At 40.5% G+C, this 16,939-nt stretch overlaps 1 protein-coding gene across 3 annotated transcripts in view; it reads left to right on the top strand.

The window, feature by feature from the left end:
- The window catches only part of hnrnpk (heterogeneous nuclear ribonucleoprotein K), a 20,699-nt gene extending 3,760 nt beyond the window's left edge, over positions 1-16,939 (top strand). The window contains exons 2-16 of one of the 3 annotated variants that reach the window (XM_061901530.1): positions 2,685-2,820; positions 6,168-6,265; positions 6,420-6,476; positions 7,177-7,220; positions 8,604-8,676; positions 8,745-8,858; positions 10,748-10,876; positions 11,124-11,443; positions 11,702-11,749; positions 13,457-13,490; positions 14,242-14,257; positions 14,549-14,581; positions 14,676-14,734; positions 15,146-15,315; positions 16,204-16,939. In XM_061901530.1, coding sequence (XP_061757514.1) covers positions 2,766-2,820; positions 6,168-6,265; positions 6,420-6,476; positions 7,177-7,220; positions 8,604-8,676; positions 8,745-8,858; positions 10,748-10,876; positions 11,124-11,443; positions 11,702-11,749; positions 13,457-13,490; positions 14,242-14,257; positions 14,549-14,581; positions 14,676-14,734; positions 15,146-15,315; positions 16,204-16,234 — 1,281 coding nt within the window. In that variant the 5' untranslated portion in view covers positions 2,685-2,765 and the 3' untranslated portion in view covers positions 16,235-16,939. The other 2 variants (XM_061901512.1, XM_061901521.1) reach the window with 2 other exon arrangements.

Below are 16,939 nucleotides of genomic sequence, written 5' to 3'. Positions count from 1 at the left end.
TGGACACTAGGACTTCACATGTAGGTGTGAAAATACAAAAAACTGAACTACTTGAGAAATCGGACACATTTTTGGGCATGGAAATGTGGTGATTGTCTTTATTATGAACTCTGTTTGGAACTAACTTGATACATATGGTATGGGTTTAACAAATGTCACATGACTGGTTGTTTAGCATCCCCAGAACAGTGCTTCAAATGCTTCCTGAGAAGCTATTTGCTTCTACCTGTTTGTTTATGTTCCTCTGATCAGCACGCTCCTACTCTTGTAACAAGACAATAGCAACCTTTCTCAAGCAAAAACAATGTTTTTTTTGATTGATTGATTGATACTTTTATTAGTAGATTGCACAGTTCAGTACATAGTCCGTACAATTGACCACTAAATGGTAACACCCGAATAAGTTTTTCAACTTGTTTAAGTCGGGGTCCACGTTAATCAATTCATGGTAAGATTTATCCATAAGAGTTTTGAAACCTGTTTTCTTGACCCACACACCACAAAGTTGTAGACATCGATGCTTTTCTAAGCTTTCATCTGTTTTGCTGTGTGGAAAGACTATGGACCGCCAAATATTTCGTCATATTTAAGAACTCGACTAGAGCTTCAGCTATAGAATATTCTTATCAAATATCCCAATCAATTAAACAAGTAATCAAATAAATCATATTTTGCCCAATTAATTTTTATTTTTTTTGTCCTGTTTTCATTATTGGAGGCTGACACGCACAGCTGAAATGCATCCGTGGTTGATTGTGCCAATTTGTGTGTGCTAACAAAAACAGGTGCGCTCACAGCCCAATGTGCTGTGTGGTGTGACCGCATAAACAAAGTCCTTGTCTCTCATGCATTTTTAATGATTATTTTACTGTGCCGTTTAAATGGTGGTTTCTCCACGCAAATCCGCTAAGCTGTTTTCAACCTGCCAACAATACATAAACAATATAAAAAGACAAACCACTTAATGATGACGACAACCATTTTAAATTATAAGAATGCAATACAGTTTATTGCATTCTTTGCATGAAAAATAGTAATCAATGTTTATTTTGCCATAATATGTTTGAGATGAAAACACACACACATATATATATATATATATATATATATATATATATAAATAATCAGTTCAAAATTTGTATTCTTGTCCATCCGAGCACCCACTGGCAGAATTGTAGATCGCCGCCTATGCTATAGAGACTATAGTGGGTGCAAGTGCAAGCTATCCAAGTAGCAAGTGGTTGCATGACTTGAATAACCCGAATAACATTGCACGACTACTTTCACGTGGTTACTAATAAAAGGCCAATTGAACACGACAGCTCGGATAGCATTGTTAGTTTTCAACACCTTTTAGCGACATTTGATGACATCGCAGGAGTGAGAGAACACATCCTGGTTATCATAACGAATAACATTTAGTTTACTAACACAACTTTTGCGTTTACATTTGATAATAGATGACTAGCCTCGCCTCCGGACGTCCTTCAAATCGGATGCTTTTTCTACCGGTGCTACAGCATCGAACTTGTGCTATTGTGGTATGTGCGCTCCACTTTGCAATGTTTCCATACTACTGCATTTTCTTTCAATTTTTTTGTGATTATCCTACACCTTAGACACCTTTTGTCGCTTTTTAATTCCCTCGTTTTGCTATCGCTCTTGTCCACTGTTTTCTGCGGCGTCTGCCATTGCGAGTGATGTCGGCGAAAAACTTTTCTAAACTCAAGCGTATTTAATTAAAAGATTGGCGTTGTTGTGCAGTGCAGGGGGCGTATGGTGTGTGACGTACACACGCTGTGTGCAATACCAAAACAGTCCGTGCGAAAGGTGAGCTTTGACTACTGTTTCCTAAACAAGGCAGAATGCCGTAAACTCAACAACGCCTGTAGGCAATGAAAATTCCGCGAATATATTTTGTAATCGAATTACTCAAGTTACTCGAGGAATTGTTTCAGCTCTAAACTTGACCGACAGATAGTCCTGGAGATCATTTGACAAATCTTTTTTTGATTATGCAGGGGTCGGGAACCTTTTTGGCTGAGAAAGCCATACAAGCCAAATATTTTAAAAAGTATTTCCGTGAGAGCCATATAATGTTTTTTTTTTAAGACTGAATACAACTAAATGTGTGCATTTTTAAGTAAGACCAACATTTTTAGAGTATAATAAGTCTCTTTATTATTTTTAATAACATTGTTATTCTGAAGCTAACCAACAATAAATAAAATACTTCTTACCATTAATGCGACTTCTTGAACAGGTGCGGTAGAAACCGGTTGGATGGATTAAAATGCATGACAATGATTTATATTTTGAACGTTATTTTTGACACTGATAACCAGCGGAATTATTCATTACTTACTTTGCTAAGCAATGTCAGTTAAGATTTGTCTGAGCCAGGTGCAGTCCTCAAGAGCCACATCTGGCTCGAGATCCATAGGTTCCCTACTACTGATGGATAGGGATCAATCCTATTACATAGTTTGAGTTTTTTCTTGTATCTGCTGTTAGTGGTAATATTTAGACTCCTTGCATACTTTGCTGCACAATAGCCATATTTGTTTGGTCGACCACCAGTTTGTTTGCTTCTGTTCAAAAGTCACGTAACTGATTACTACCTATATGCGCTTTGCTTTTTTTGCATCTCCAAGCAAACGCCTCCTCTCTTACAATGTTGACAGTTTACAAGACCGAGGAAGTTTTCTCGTTTCCCCCTGCTGTCACCGTTGTGCCAACTCCTGGTTTTCCACGGTCAGAAGATCATGGACATGAAAGACGATCAAGACGATTCCTCGTTCGGCAACATGGAAGCAAACGGTAAATGGACACTGCATCAGGAAAGTATTCAGTGCCTTACTTTTTCCACATTTTGTTATGTTGCAGCCCTGTTCTAAAATGAAATACATGTATTTTTGTCCTTAAAATTCTAAACACAATACCCCATAACTGCAATGTGGAAAATGTTTCTTTTAGAGCTTTTTAAAATGTATTAAAAAAACAAATAACATGTACATAAGTATTCATGACCTTTGTGCCATACATTGTTGATGCATCTTTGGCAGCAATTACAGCCTCAAGTATTTTTGAATGTCACACATTGGCACACCTATTTTTGGGCAGTTTCCTTCATTCATTCCATCAGGTTGGATGAGATACTTTTTCAGATCTCCAAAGATGTTCAGTTAGATTCAAATCTAGGCTCTGGCTCGGCCACGCAAAGACATTAATAGTTGTCCTGAAGCCTTTTTTTTTTTATCTTGGCCATGTGCTTTAATAAGGTTGTTGTTCTGCTGAAAGATGAACCGTTTCTCCTGTCTTGATTTCAAGAGGGCTCCATCCAGGATGTTCCTGTACATTTTTGCATTCATCCTTCCCTCCATCCTGACGAGTCTTTCAGTTCCTGCCGCCGAAAAACATCCTTACAGCATGATGCTGCCACCACCATGCTTCACTGTAGGGGTGGTATTGGCCTGGTGATGAGCCTTGCCTGTTTTTTTTCCCAAACAGGACACTTGGCATTCTCACCAAGGAGCTAATGTTTGTTTGTCAGACCAAAGAAATTTGTTTCTCATGGTCAGAGTGCATTTTGGCGAACTCCAGGTGGGCTGCCACATGCTTTTTGCTAAGGAATGGCTTCCGTCCGGCCACTCCTCCTATACAGGCCTGATTGGTGGGTTGCTGCAGAGATGGTTGTCCTTCTGTGAGGTTCTCTCTCTCTCCACAGAGGAATGCTGTAGCTCTGACAGAATGACCATCGGGTTCTTGGTTACTTTCCTGACTAGGGCTAGACCAGTGGTTCTCAACCTTTTTTCAGTGATGTACCCCCTGAGAATATTTTATAACTTAAGTACCCCCTAATCAGAGCAAAGCATTTTTGGTTGAAAAAAAGAGATGAAGAAGTAAAATACAGCACTGTGTCATCAGTTTCTGATTTATTAAATTGTGTAAATATAATGTTAGACCTGCTCGACTTCCATTGCTTTCGGTCCCCTAGAGCAGTGGTTCTCAAATGGGGGTATGCGTATGCTGGGGGTACTTGAAGGTTTGCCAGGGGGTACGTGAGATTTTTTTTAAATATTATAAAAATAGCAACAATTCAAAAATCCTTTATAAATGTATTTATTGAACAATATTTAAACAAAATATGAATGTACGTTCATAAACTGGAAAGAAATGCAACAATGCAATATTCAGTGTTGACAGCTAGATTGTTCCATAAATATTGATGTTAAAGATTTCTTTTTTTGTGAAGAAATGTTTAGAATTAAGTTCATGAATCCAGATGGATCTCTATTACAATCCCCAAAGAGGGCACTTTAAGTTGATGATTACTTCTATGTGTAGAAATCTTTATTTATAATTGAATCACTTGTTTATTTTTAAACAAGTTTTTAGTTATTTTTATATCTTTTTTTCCAAATAGTTCAAGAAAGACGACTACAAATGAGCAATATTTTACACTGTTATACAATTTAATAAATCAGCAACTGAAGACATAGTGCTGTATTTTACTTCATCTCTTTTTTTCAACAAAAAATGATTTTCTCTTGAATTAAAAACATTTTCACAGGGGGTACATCACTGAAAAAAGGTTGAGAACCACTACCCTGGGGGGGGGGGGGGGGGGGGGGGGGGTTTGCCCACACATGTGGTCCTCGCCCAAGGTTCTCATAGTCATCATTGCCACCGACATCCCACTGGGTCATCATTGTCACCTACGTCACACTGGGTGTGAGTTTTCCTTGCCCTTATGTGGGCCTACCGAGGATGTCGTAGTGGTTTGTGTTGTGGTTTTGTGCAGGCCTTTGAGACACTAGTGATTTAGGGCTATATAAGTAAACATTGATTGATTGAAAATATTGCTCATTTGTAGTGGTCTTTCTTGAACTATTTGGAAAAAAAAAGATATAAAAATAACTACAAACTTGTTGAAATATAAACAATTGATTCAATTATAAATAAAGATTTCTACACATAGAAGTAATCATCAACTTAAAGTGTCCTCTTTGGGGATTGTAATAGAGATCCATCTGGATTCATGAACTTAATTCTAAACATTTCTTCACAAAAAAAGAACTCTTTAACATCAGTATTTATGGAACATGTCCACAAAAAATCTAACTGTCAACACTGAATATTGTTTAGTTAAAGTACCAATGATTGTCACACACATACTAGATGTGGCGAAATTATTCTCTGCATTTGACCCATCACCCTTTATCAACCCCTGGGAGGTGAGGGGAGCAGTGGGCAGCAGTGGTGCTGCGCCCAGGAATCATGGTGATTTAACCCCTAATTACAACCCTTAATGCTGAGTGCCAAGCAGGGAGGTAATGGGTCCCATTTTTATAGTCTTTGGTATGACTCGGCCGGGATTTGAGCTCACAACCTACCGATCTCAGGGCGGACACTAACCACTAGGCCACTGAGTAGGTATTGCATTGTTGCATTTCTTTTCACAGCTTATGAACTTACATTCATATTTTGTTGAAGTATTTTTCAATAACTATATTTATAAAGGATATTTGAATTGTTGCTATTTTTAGAATATTTTTGAAAAATCTCACCTACCCCTTGGCATACTTTTAAGTACCCTCAAGGGTACGTGTACCCCCATTTGAGAATCACTGGGCTAGACGGCCGGCAGGCTCTAGGAAGAATCCGGGTGGTTCCCAACTTCTGTCATTTACGGATGATGGAGGCCATTATGCTCACTGGAACTTTCAAGGCAGCATATTTTTTTCTGTACCCTTCCCTGGATTTGTGCCTACAGACAAGTCTGCCTCGTTGGTCCACAGTCATAAGACTGCAACTTATCAAAATGTGGAAAAAGTAAAGCGCTGGGAATACTTTCCGGATGCACTGTAATGTTTTCAATGTAGCTTCTGTAAAAAAGCCCTTGGTTTTGGTAGCTAATTTCCGGGTACTTAATCCTAAATGAAATTGTATGTACAAGAAAGTAGTTATTTCCTGATGACATCTGTGTTTGCTACTTGTTTTTCTTGGTGAAATGTTCACACAATAACAATTGTGTGCACTTATTGTACCTCACATGGACCAGGTTAGAAAGCTATCATTTACTCAGTATGTTGTAGTTGATTTTTTTTTAACTGAAGCGATGTTAGCTGGCCTCATGCCGTGTGTTTTTATCTCCTTTACGCCAGGTAAGCGCCCCGCTGAGGATGCAGATGAGCAGAAATCATTCAAGCGCTCCAGGAACTCTGAGGAGTTGATTGAGCTGCGCATCCTCCTGCAGAGCAAAGTAAACTAGCTTGTTTTATTTTTTCATTTCTATTTGTATGTCTGAACTGTACATAATGAACGTATATCCGTTTGTCTGGCTCTGCAACAACTTATTTTTTCCGACCTGACAAATTATTTTTAGTTACTCTTATCAATTGTGTTTTTACTTGCAGAACGCAGGGGCTGTTATCGGAAAAGGTGGCAAAAACATCAAAGCCCTACGTTCAGACGTGAGTAGAACTGAAATGTTCTGTCTTTTTTGCCCCTGTTCCTCAGCATCTTAAAAACTTAATCCTCTATTGAGCAACAATATTTTTTGATAAGATTCTGCTTGAAGAATAATTTTTATTTGATTGCCTTAGAAAAAAATGCTATTGTTCCTACTATTAATTGTATGGCCATGCATTTCAAATCACTTGTGTTGTGTGTTTTAACGATAAGAAGTGCATAGTGTTGTGTTCACTTGCAGACTTCAGGTAACCCGGCCAAGTCTTAATTATTTCCTTTAAAGTCTCTTGCCCTCCACAGTTTGCCCCCCTCCCTCTCCACTGTCTTCTAGTCTGTTCCCCAACATTGAACTCTTCATGTTCTTTAATATGAGTGACCTATTTTTCCAATGTCAACCTCTTTACTCTCTTTGACAAGCCAATCTCTGAGAGAAATGAAGACACACAATTTGATCAGTGTAGAGCCTGTATATTAAAAATGTTTCCACTCTCCCCTCTCCCTTGTTTATTATTTTACTGTTGACTTTTTTGCCCACTTCCTCCTCTGTTGCCCATGTTCTGGACGGCCCCTCCTGCGCCCGCCCGCCCACCTGACACCCCGGTTGGCCCTGCCCATAATCGTGCCCTGTCCCTAAACGGGCCGCCTTACTTGATTGACATCCGTGCTCGAATGGCCCTGGCCCCCTGCCCATGCCACGCCCAGTACAATGCCAGTGTGTCAGTCCCAGACAGCAGTGGGCCTGAGCGGTATGTCCCTAAGCTCCTCCCTCTCACTGCCTGACTACAGGTCAAACAGACAAGAGACGATCAGTCATAGTCATCCTGCCTCTTTTCAAGTCACTGTGTTACTATTATAATCTACTTGTGTTCAATATATTGTAGCCACAGTTAAAATGCCTTAATGCTTTCATGTTCAGTGTTGCCTGTTTAAAGCCATGTCAGCATCCTTTACATACCACATCCGCATTGAAACTTTTAAAGGTTTTTCCACAATCTGCCACTGGTCTTTTCCCCAATCTTGTTAGAATCTGCCTATGTGCCAGCAGTTCTTTTTTTAATTTACTTACTGATTACTTATTTTGTTAATTTTTTCCTATCCTGTGTTTTCATCTCCCCCTTCTTTTAAAGTGGAAGTTTTGGGTGGTTTATGTTGTTGTCGGCTCCATAAATGCTCACCTGTGGCTTTCCCCGGCACATTCTATCCTTGCAATGTTGCGTGTTTCATAACAAAAGGGCTTAGCGTCCTATCCATTCCCTGATACCATTCATTGTGTGTGCGTGCGTGCGTATGTGTGTGTGTTTTGCTCACTAGCCTCTTGCTTCATCCCAATGTAGCTTTTAATTACTGCAATGGTTGGACGAAAAGGGTGCCTCTGTCCCAGTCCCTGCTCATAACTGTGCCCTTTGGTTTTATAGTTTGGCTACTCCCATCACCTAATTAGCACCGTTTACAGTTACGGCAATCCTAATTTGACTTCCATGTACAAACTTTGCTTCAGTAGTTTTATAAAAAAAATTTTGCCAAAGTCCTCCGGTGAGCGGATGTACAATGGTAGTTTTGACTTCGCTAACTTGATTAAATCAACATTTTTTAAGACAAGGACATGTTAACCTATCCTTTTTAAAATTTGGTTTGAACCGCTTTTTTGGAATGTAGTAATGCGCAACCACTAAATATTTTTTGCTTTTTTTGCAAATTATGTAGCATCCAGTGGTGCTTTTTTCCCCCTGAGCCAGATTGTCCCCAGACTTGCCTCTCCTCATCTTTTCCGTTCAGTATTTCACTGATTCCTCTTATTTTGTTTTGGGTTTTCCTTTATCTCTTTTCCTACTTCTATCTGATCTGGACTAAATATGACATTCCTTTGTATCTGCTTTGTTCAGTTTGTGGCTTTTGGCCAGCTACAGTGTGGTGTTATCTCACTGTCCTGTCATTAGGCGTCACAATTTATTCCAATAATCTGGATTTACTTAAATGGGGTTTGACAGTTTTCTGTGGTTCTGTGGGGGATTACTTTTAATTCTCCCATCTAACATGCTTTCCCTTCCTTCTGGCATGCCTTGTTGGGCACTCCACCATGTGTATGGCTCTGCCACTGCCTTGTCATTGCCGCTCCCAACCTAATAAAGCATCCTGTACATCTCTGCCGACATCGACACCGTCGGAGAGATCATGCTCAAGATTATCCCAACCCTGGAAGAGGTGAGGACCTGACACAACATTTCACACAGACCTGAATAGTGGCATTAACAGGTTAATGTACCCCACAGTACCAGCAGTACAATGGAATGGATTTTGACTGTGAGCTGCGTCTACTGATCCACCAGAGCTTGGCTGGCTCCATTATTGGAGTCAAGGGATCCAAGATCAAGGAGCTCAGAGAGGTATTTTTTAAATGAAACCACAAAGGTTTTTACTGATTTAAACTTAGGCAATATCGACCTGATGTTAAACATTCTCCTGTAGCCTATCCCAGCTTCACTAGGGCAAAAGGCAGGGTACACCCTGGAAATGTCTCCATCTAAACACAGAGACAACATTCACTCTCGCATCCACACACCGAGGCCAATTTAGGGTTGCCAATCAGCCTATCCCCAGGTGCATGTCTTTGGGGTGGGAGGAGGCCAGAGTACCCGGAGGGAATCCATGCAGTTACGAGGAGACCATGCAACCCCCACACAGAAAGACTTTAAGCCTGGGGATCGAACCCAGGACATTATTATGAGAAACCAGCTGTTCCTCCGTGCTACCCGGGATTCATTTCAATTTGATAATGATAGGCGGTGTTAGTACTAGAAATGTAATGGTATCAAAATCTCACTGTACCATATTATCACGATATTAAGGGCACAGTACGATATTAGTTTGTGGTATATGTCTAAAAAAAATTCCATAGTGTGTAAAATTAAGTGGCAGGATTTTTTAGGAATAACACACTTCCTGTAATTGAACACAAACATAATGCAAAAATGTTCTAATAGTACTACAAACATGTATTTTTAATAGCCGAGAATTGTGCAGGGCATCCAGTTTTTTGAGAAAATGTTACTTGCAGTTAAGTGTCTTTAAAGTGACAATGTAAACATCCAGTGTAAAACAATGTTCAGTTTAGTGTCTTCCAACGTTTACTTTCTGAGATGCAGTGTTGTCCACAGTAGACATGTTTTTATATTAGTTTGGAATATGCTGTTTCTCAGATTAACTATTTAACCATTAATAATGTAAATACCTCACAAACAGATGTTTGGCTGTTTATAAGGCGACTATTTGTCTGTGGTGTAAGCTGCCTTCCGCTCGAGTGCAGCTGGATAGGTCCCTGAAACCCTGGGACATGGAGACAGACAAGCGGTGGAAAATGGGATGAATGGATTGAGTATTTATCAAGTAGCTTTTCAGTTTACTCCTATTTCCTGCGGTTTACAGTTGTTTTTTTTGTTACGTGACCAGCTGGCTTTGTGTCGCCTTGGAAATGCTTGAGATGAAAGTGCATATGCATAATTTTAGAACGCAGACTTTACCTGTGCCAAAGAGGTTATGTTTTCGCCAGGGGTTGTTCGTCTGTTTGTTAGCAACATAACTCAAATAGTTATATATTTCAAATAATTTTATCTGGAAATGTCCAAGAAAAACATTTCCTTTATCTGATTCGAACGCTGTTTTCAGCGTTCCACGCCCCCACCTGGTTGGCCTGCACTGCACAGAGGAGTCTGGTAGATGTAGTTTAATTTCAGACCCGGCCATCGCTAAAGCGGAAGACAAAAAATACATATCAAGTTTTTGTTTGGTACCGTCACGCATCACACCATTATTTTAAAGACTTTGAAACCACAATACTGTTACACCCTTAGTTACTACCTGTTGTATTCAGATGACATGCTAGCATTACAGGGGCTGGGATGACAGAGTGGTTCAAAAACAAGCACATTTATTTATGGTTATGCCACGCTTTGTGTTCAATATGTTTCAACATATCACCATTTTGATGTAATGTCAGCCTTGCTATTATTACAAGTAGCACTTTTACAATTTTTTCTTGTAAAATAAAGCCAAATTTTAGAGTGTTCCCACAATCTGGGCGCCATTTTGCTGTCTGAAGCAACTACGCACGTTGCGTAATGACATTCCAACCCGCAAGAATCGTTAAGGGAATCATTTGAAAAATTGACAGCGGTTTTAAGGAATTGATACCCCAGGAACCAGTTCTCAACAAGAACCGGTTTTCAATTCCCATCCTTACTGGTAAATATACGTATTTTTGTGTCCATTTCTCTAGACCACAAAGACCAGTATCAAGCTGTTTCAGGAGTGTTGCCCTCAATCGACAGAGCGAGTCGTGCTTGTCAACGGTAAAATGGAGCGTGTGGTTGAGTGTATCAAGACTATGTTGGAGATCATCGCTGATGTAAGTTAGACAATTTCAACGTGCCTCCTTTTTGTTTTAAAACATTTTTAAATGTATTGTTTCATTTTAGGACCCAAAATAATTTTTTCCTGTTTACGTATGTCGTGTACCTAACCCACCCATTTGGACATACACTGTGCATTGCTTTACACTGTATGTTGTCGTTTTGGAGTAGTATAGGTTCAAGTGTTTTCCTATTAACTTGCACTTCTTTTTTTTAACTTTCTAATTTGTTCTTTTCCGCCAGGCTCCAATTAAAGGCCGTTCACAGCCTTACGACCCTAATTTCTATGACGAAACATACGAATATGGAGGGTTTACTATGATGTTTGAGGAGAGAGGTAGCAGCCGCCGGCTAATGGGAGGCTTCCCCATGCGAGGGAGCAGGTCCAGTGCCGGCGACCGGGGCTATGACCGAATGTCATCTAGCAGATCGGGACGGGCATCCTTGTCTTCCTCACGCAGGGATTACGATGACATTAGCCCTCGTCGAGGTCCTCCTGCACACCACCAGAGCAGGAGCGGGAGGGGCAGCAGTATGTCGATGGGTCGCTCACACCGAGGCGGGTAAGACCGGTTGTGCTTTTTAAAGTGACAGGTTGTTTGATTCTCTTCAGGTGCGTATTTATGATATTTTATTTCTATATTGCCCAGACTTGCTTTACATTGGTGCTTTCATCGGATAAATGGTGTCTAGTTGTAGTTGTACTATGCGTGCATCTGAAAAAAATTATATTGTTTTCCATTTCATTAAGTATGTTCTCATGCCTGGTTGTCTGGGTGTTTTTTTGTCTTTTTTTTCCCCATCTCCATCTTTCCCGACAGAGATGATCGTTACTATGACTCATACCGTGGCTCAGATGAAAGGTCAAAGTAAGTTTCAGTCTTCTGCCCCCAAACCTCTGCTCCCCTAATGTATTCCTCTAGTAGTCATTTTTGTTTGTCACACAGGCTTCAGAGTAGTTTGTCTCTAATATGCAACCCTTCTCATCCCAGTTCCTCTTTCAATTGTGTTGGAAGTAGAGTGCTATGTTCCTCTTGTGCTGAAGACCATTAGAACCTTTTTGTAATACATGGTGGTGTGGGTGATGGTCACATGCTAGTGGGAAGTTGACAAGCTGTCACGATAGTCTCTAACAAACCTGCTTATAGGATAGTAGAGTAGGGATGCACGATAAATATGTACCGTATTTTTCGGAAAATGCATAATAAAGAAGGAAAGAAACATAAGTCACACTGAAGTATAAGTCGCATTTTTGGGGGAAATTTATTTGATAAAACCCAACACCAAGAATAGACATTTGAAAGGCAATTTAAAATAAATAAAGAATAGTGAACAACAGGCTGAATAAGTGTACGGTATATGACGCATAAATAACCAACAGAGAAGGTGCCTGGTATGTTAATGTAACAAATTATGGTAAGAGTCATTCAAATAACTAACATATAGAACATGCTATACGTTTACCAAACAATCTGTCACTCCTAATCGCTAAATTTCATGAAATCTTATACGTGTAGTCTCTTACGTGAATGAGCTAAATAATATTATTTGATATTTTACGGTAATGTGTTAATAATTTCACACATAAGTAACTCCTGGGTATAAGTCGCACTCCTGGCCAAACTATGGAAAAATCTGCAACTGAAAAAGACGGTAGTTTTTTAAATGGATACACATTACTTCCTGCTTCTCGAGTATTACTAATAACTACATCACTTTTTAATTTAGATTTAACAAATTTTTACACACCGGTCGTGGGGGAGCTTTTTTTTTCTTTTCAGACTTTCAGTACATCATCATAGCGGTGCTGATGTTTTCAGGAGACTGAAGTTTGATGTGTTGAAGCTCAATGCTTGTTTTTTTCCCCTCTCTCTGAGTGAGCTTAGGAGGTTTCCAAAAGGCAGTTAACAGCATGAGCAGCAGAAAAGGAGTGCTTGATTTGCTCACTCTAACCTCCCTACAGGACGGTACCGGTAATCTCGCCTCACTTTAGCATTTTTTTAAAATCCTCGGTTATTGGAGCTATTTTTTATGTTATCGGATTTCTTGTATGACCTCATTCCCCTGATAATTATCAGCCCCCTATTTATCGTGCACCTCAATAGCACTATATATTTGTTGTACTTATCCACCTTGTAAATGCACCAATTCAAAACCACCGCAGTTCAACATATGGAACTTGGGAAAGAAGAGCAGATTTCAATCAAATGTCGTTTATTCATGCTCTTCAGTAGCGACAAGAGTAGCAAATAAATGCACATTATGAGAGGGGAGCAGCGGCAGCCCTTGGCTCTGATTTTCATCACCACCACCTGTCACTCCTCTCACCATAACACTGTCAGAGCTGTTCCTGTTACTGTGTGGGAAGATGGCTGAGAGTAAATGTGTTTATACTGTAATCTTGCTCAGCGTGTGTGTGCAGGTTGACCCGGACCAGATTTATTTTTTCTTCCTTGGAATGTTTTCAAGCATTTCTGAGCATTTTCCTATTTCTTTCCACCCCCACCCGCATCGTTCCTGACTACCTCCCATCTTCCCCTCCCACCCTCTGTACCACTCCTCATCACCAGTGACAGAAGAGGCAGACCGGATCGCTACAGCGATAACATGGTTAGTGACCCTTGCTAAATACATGCGGCTCTGCTTGTAACAACTCACAGGGTGCCAGCATCCTGAGGCTAGTGCGTACTGGTCGGTTCCAGTCTCCGACAAGCTGTGATTGTGCATCATGTTGTACTCATGCCAATGCCTCATTGCGCTTTATTAACGACAAAGCTGGCCACCCGTGCACAAACCCACCTCGGCTCAAGACTGGCATTTGAGCTCGTTCTGGCGCTATGTAGAAGTCGTCCCACCAAAATGACCGTAATCACCGCAGCTGGAGACATCCCATAATAATCAACTATAATTGTCCTCTTACTGTGTACTTTTCATGGCCAGGCCTGTTTTTCTGTATAAGAGAGAGGGGTGGTGGTGACCACAATTGGTTGCTAGGCAATAATAACGCTTTGTTGACAGACTCTCTCTCTTTCTCTCTCTCACCCCCCACTCTCTCAGAACTGGCAGGATACTGCCTGCCGTTGCTGGGCAACAGTATTTTGAATTGCTTGTTGCCCCGGTGACAGCAGCCGCTGAATAGCAGGTGAAAATGGGGGCTGATGAGATGCAGGGAGAGAGGAATAAGGAGGAGTCTGGCATATGGATGAAAACCGGGTGGCTTTTAGTTGAGTCTACTCCATTGACGAGGTTACAGTGTGATCCGCGTTGGGCTTACAATGTACTCCTCAGTCTGCATGTGTAGGGAGAAGAAGGGGTGCACTCCCATTTTTAACATCTCTGTATTTCTCTTTGTTTTTCACAGAGTGGAGGAGGATATGGTAAGTCTCAAACCTTTTTATTGGTCTGCACTACGAGGATATGGAATGTTCCTTCTCTTGAACTACCGACTGTATTGCCTTCAGCAAACTGTTACCTTTTGAATTGTATACAAGTGGATCAACATGCAGAACGGAACCTTCAAGCTTGGTGTGATGACATTTTGCAAGATATTTTTTAATTTGCATGCAATCTCAAATGTAGTAGATTCCTCGTACATTTTTTTTTTTTCGGCTTTTAAAAATAGTTGCCTAAATGTACATTACCTTTTTGTCGCTTTCTTGCGTGCTTAGACAACAGTTCCTCCTGGGATGGCTACCAATCCGGTGAGTTTTAAGAATGCCCTGCTTACTCCCTCAGTTCCTTTTTTCCTGTTGTCCCTGCTGTGATTCTACACCTGTTTTTATCTGTTGCCATCAGGTGGACGGTGCTCTTACAACGACCCTGTCATTACCACACAAGTGACCATCCCTAAAGATGTGAGTAAATACCCGCATTAATGTTGACATTTAGTCACATACCTGGTCGCATGGTCATGGGTACCATAGTGGTTCAAATTGCCATCAATTCCGACTTTGTGCGCCTTTCACATCTGTGATTGACTGACAGCCAGTACAGGGTGTAGCCCGCCATCGGCTTTAAGTCAGAAGGGGTAGGCTACCCTTCACCCCCACCTGCTGTGACCCTGAGCAGTATAAGATGTATAGAAAATGGATGGAGATTCAATATATGATGGTCTGTGTCACCTGTTGGGTATTTTGAAAACCACTCCCAAACAATTACACTTTTTCCAATATTATATGGGGATATTTTATTGAAATGGAAATTTTTGCACTAATTTGCGCACATTTTTCTCCTCATCCCCTCTCCGCTTACCCTGGCCCTTCCAGCTGGCGGGCTCCATTATTGGCAAGGGGGGCCAGCGGATCAAACAGATCCGCCATGACTCCGGAGCGTCCATCAAGATCGATGAACCTCTGGAAGGTTCGGAGGACCGAATCATCACCATCGTGGGCACCCAGGATCAGATTCAGAATGCCCAGTACCTTCTGCAGGACAGGCAAGTTTTAAATTTGAATATTTACTGCACTAGCATCCTCTAGTACTTGATGAGTCTATTAGTCTTAGCTTGTCTACTTAAGAAATGGTTATATATTTTTGATGATGATTGTGAAATACATGTTGCATCCTGGTGCAAGCTAACTTAGTTTCTCTTGCCTGCTGTCTTCTTCACTAACACCCTTCCTTTTTTCCCGTGCAATCTGCAAAGTAGTTCAAACCTTCCTCTTTCATGAAATGGCTATGACAAGGCAATTTATTAATATTTTATATATTATTTTTTCAATTGGACTTTTCCTGTCGAAAGGTTCCTCAAATTGGTCAGACACCCCCAATTTTCATTTGCCTACGAAGCCGTTTCACTGTGAAGCAGGGAGTGGATTGATTCTTCCCCCGGCCGCTGCTGTGTGGAAGACTAGTGATTTTGTTGTTTTTAGTTAGATCAAGCGACAACAAATCACAGTCTGCCATATAGCAGGGGCTCCTCCTCTTCTGTCTCCCTTGGCAACCAGTAGGCACGTATACAACACACGACTTCCTTGTTGATGCTCGCCAAGCTTAGCCTGAATGCTAATACAGCGCTACAACCTGCTGTTGCTGTCTAATTAGTGGTGGTGTTGTCATGGTAACTAACCCTGCCTCCCTTTTCCTTCCTCTCCACCCCCTTCAGTGTGCTGCACCTGCTTGGACTCAAGGACTAACCACACCCCCCTCTTTTTTCTTTTTTTTTTGGCCACTTTTTTCATTTTACCCGTTGTCCTTTTCCTCAAAGGACACCACAGCCCTACACGCCTAGTTATACTCTATGCTTTAATACATGGTTTAACTGTGACTGGTGAATTGTTGCTGTTGTAAATTTTATTTATTTTTTTCACTCTTCTTATTTCAGTGTGAAGCAGTTCTCTGGTCTTTTGCTGTAGACTCCCTGGATTGAAGCAGATTTGCCCCCTTGCTCCCTTTTGTTTTTTTTTCTTTCTCCCTAACTTTTTGCCCTCGCCCCTTTCTGGCTCCACACAGCCCCCTTCAGACTATTAATTCTGGATTTTGGGTATCTTTTTCTTTTTCTAATTTTATTTTTGTATTTTTAATGAAATTAAATGTCAAACATTCCTGTTCATCAAATATGTTCTGCATTCTTTTAAATGTATTCTTTTAGTTGATTTGCTTACTGTTTCCAACACGTGTATTGAAGCATATCCTTATCGCTTGGCAGACAAAAAATTTCATTTGTGATGGTTTTGTATATTGTTAATGTGTAGCTTTTTCCCTCAGTCCTGACTCACACACTGCTGTAAAACATCTAGAATGTAAGCTTCCATTGTTTTGTTTTTTCCAACACAATTTTGTGTCATTTGTGGCAGGACTTGTTTATGCACCAGATATACTACACATTGACAATTTACTACAATGTTCATAGGTGTTGTGTGAGTTAAATACATTCATCATTCAATTGTACTTCCAAATGGAAAGACATGACAGTTTTGTTACTAAACTTTATTGATGAAATGGAAATAAATTAACAATAAAGCCACCTTGTCTGTGCTCTACTACACTTGCTTGATGTGCGTGCTCGAAAGCTTATTTGTCAAATTGTAAAATGAATAAAGATGCCACTTTTCACTTCA

This window comes from Nerophis ophidion, linkage group LG01 (genome assembly GCF_033978795.1).
Source record: "Nerophis ophidion isolate RoL-2023_Sa linkage group LG01, RoL_Noph_v1.0, whole genome shotgun sequence".
Lineage (NCBI taxonomy): Eukaryota > Metazoa > Chordata > Actinopteri > Syngnathiformes > Syngnathidae > Nerophis > Nerophis ophidion.
This window is presented reverse-complemented; position numbering and strand designations above follow the sequence as displayed.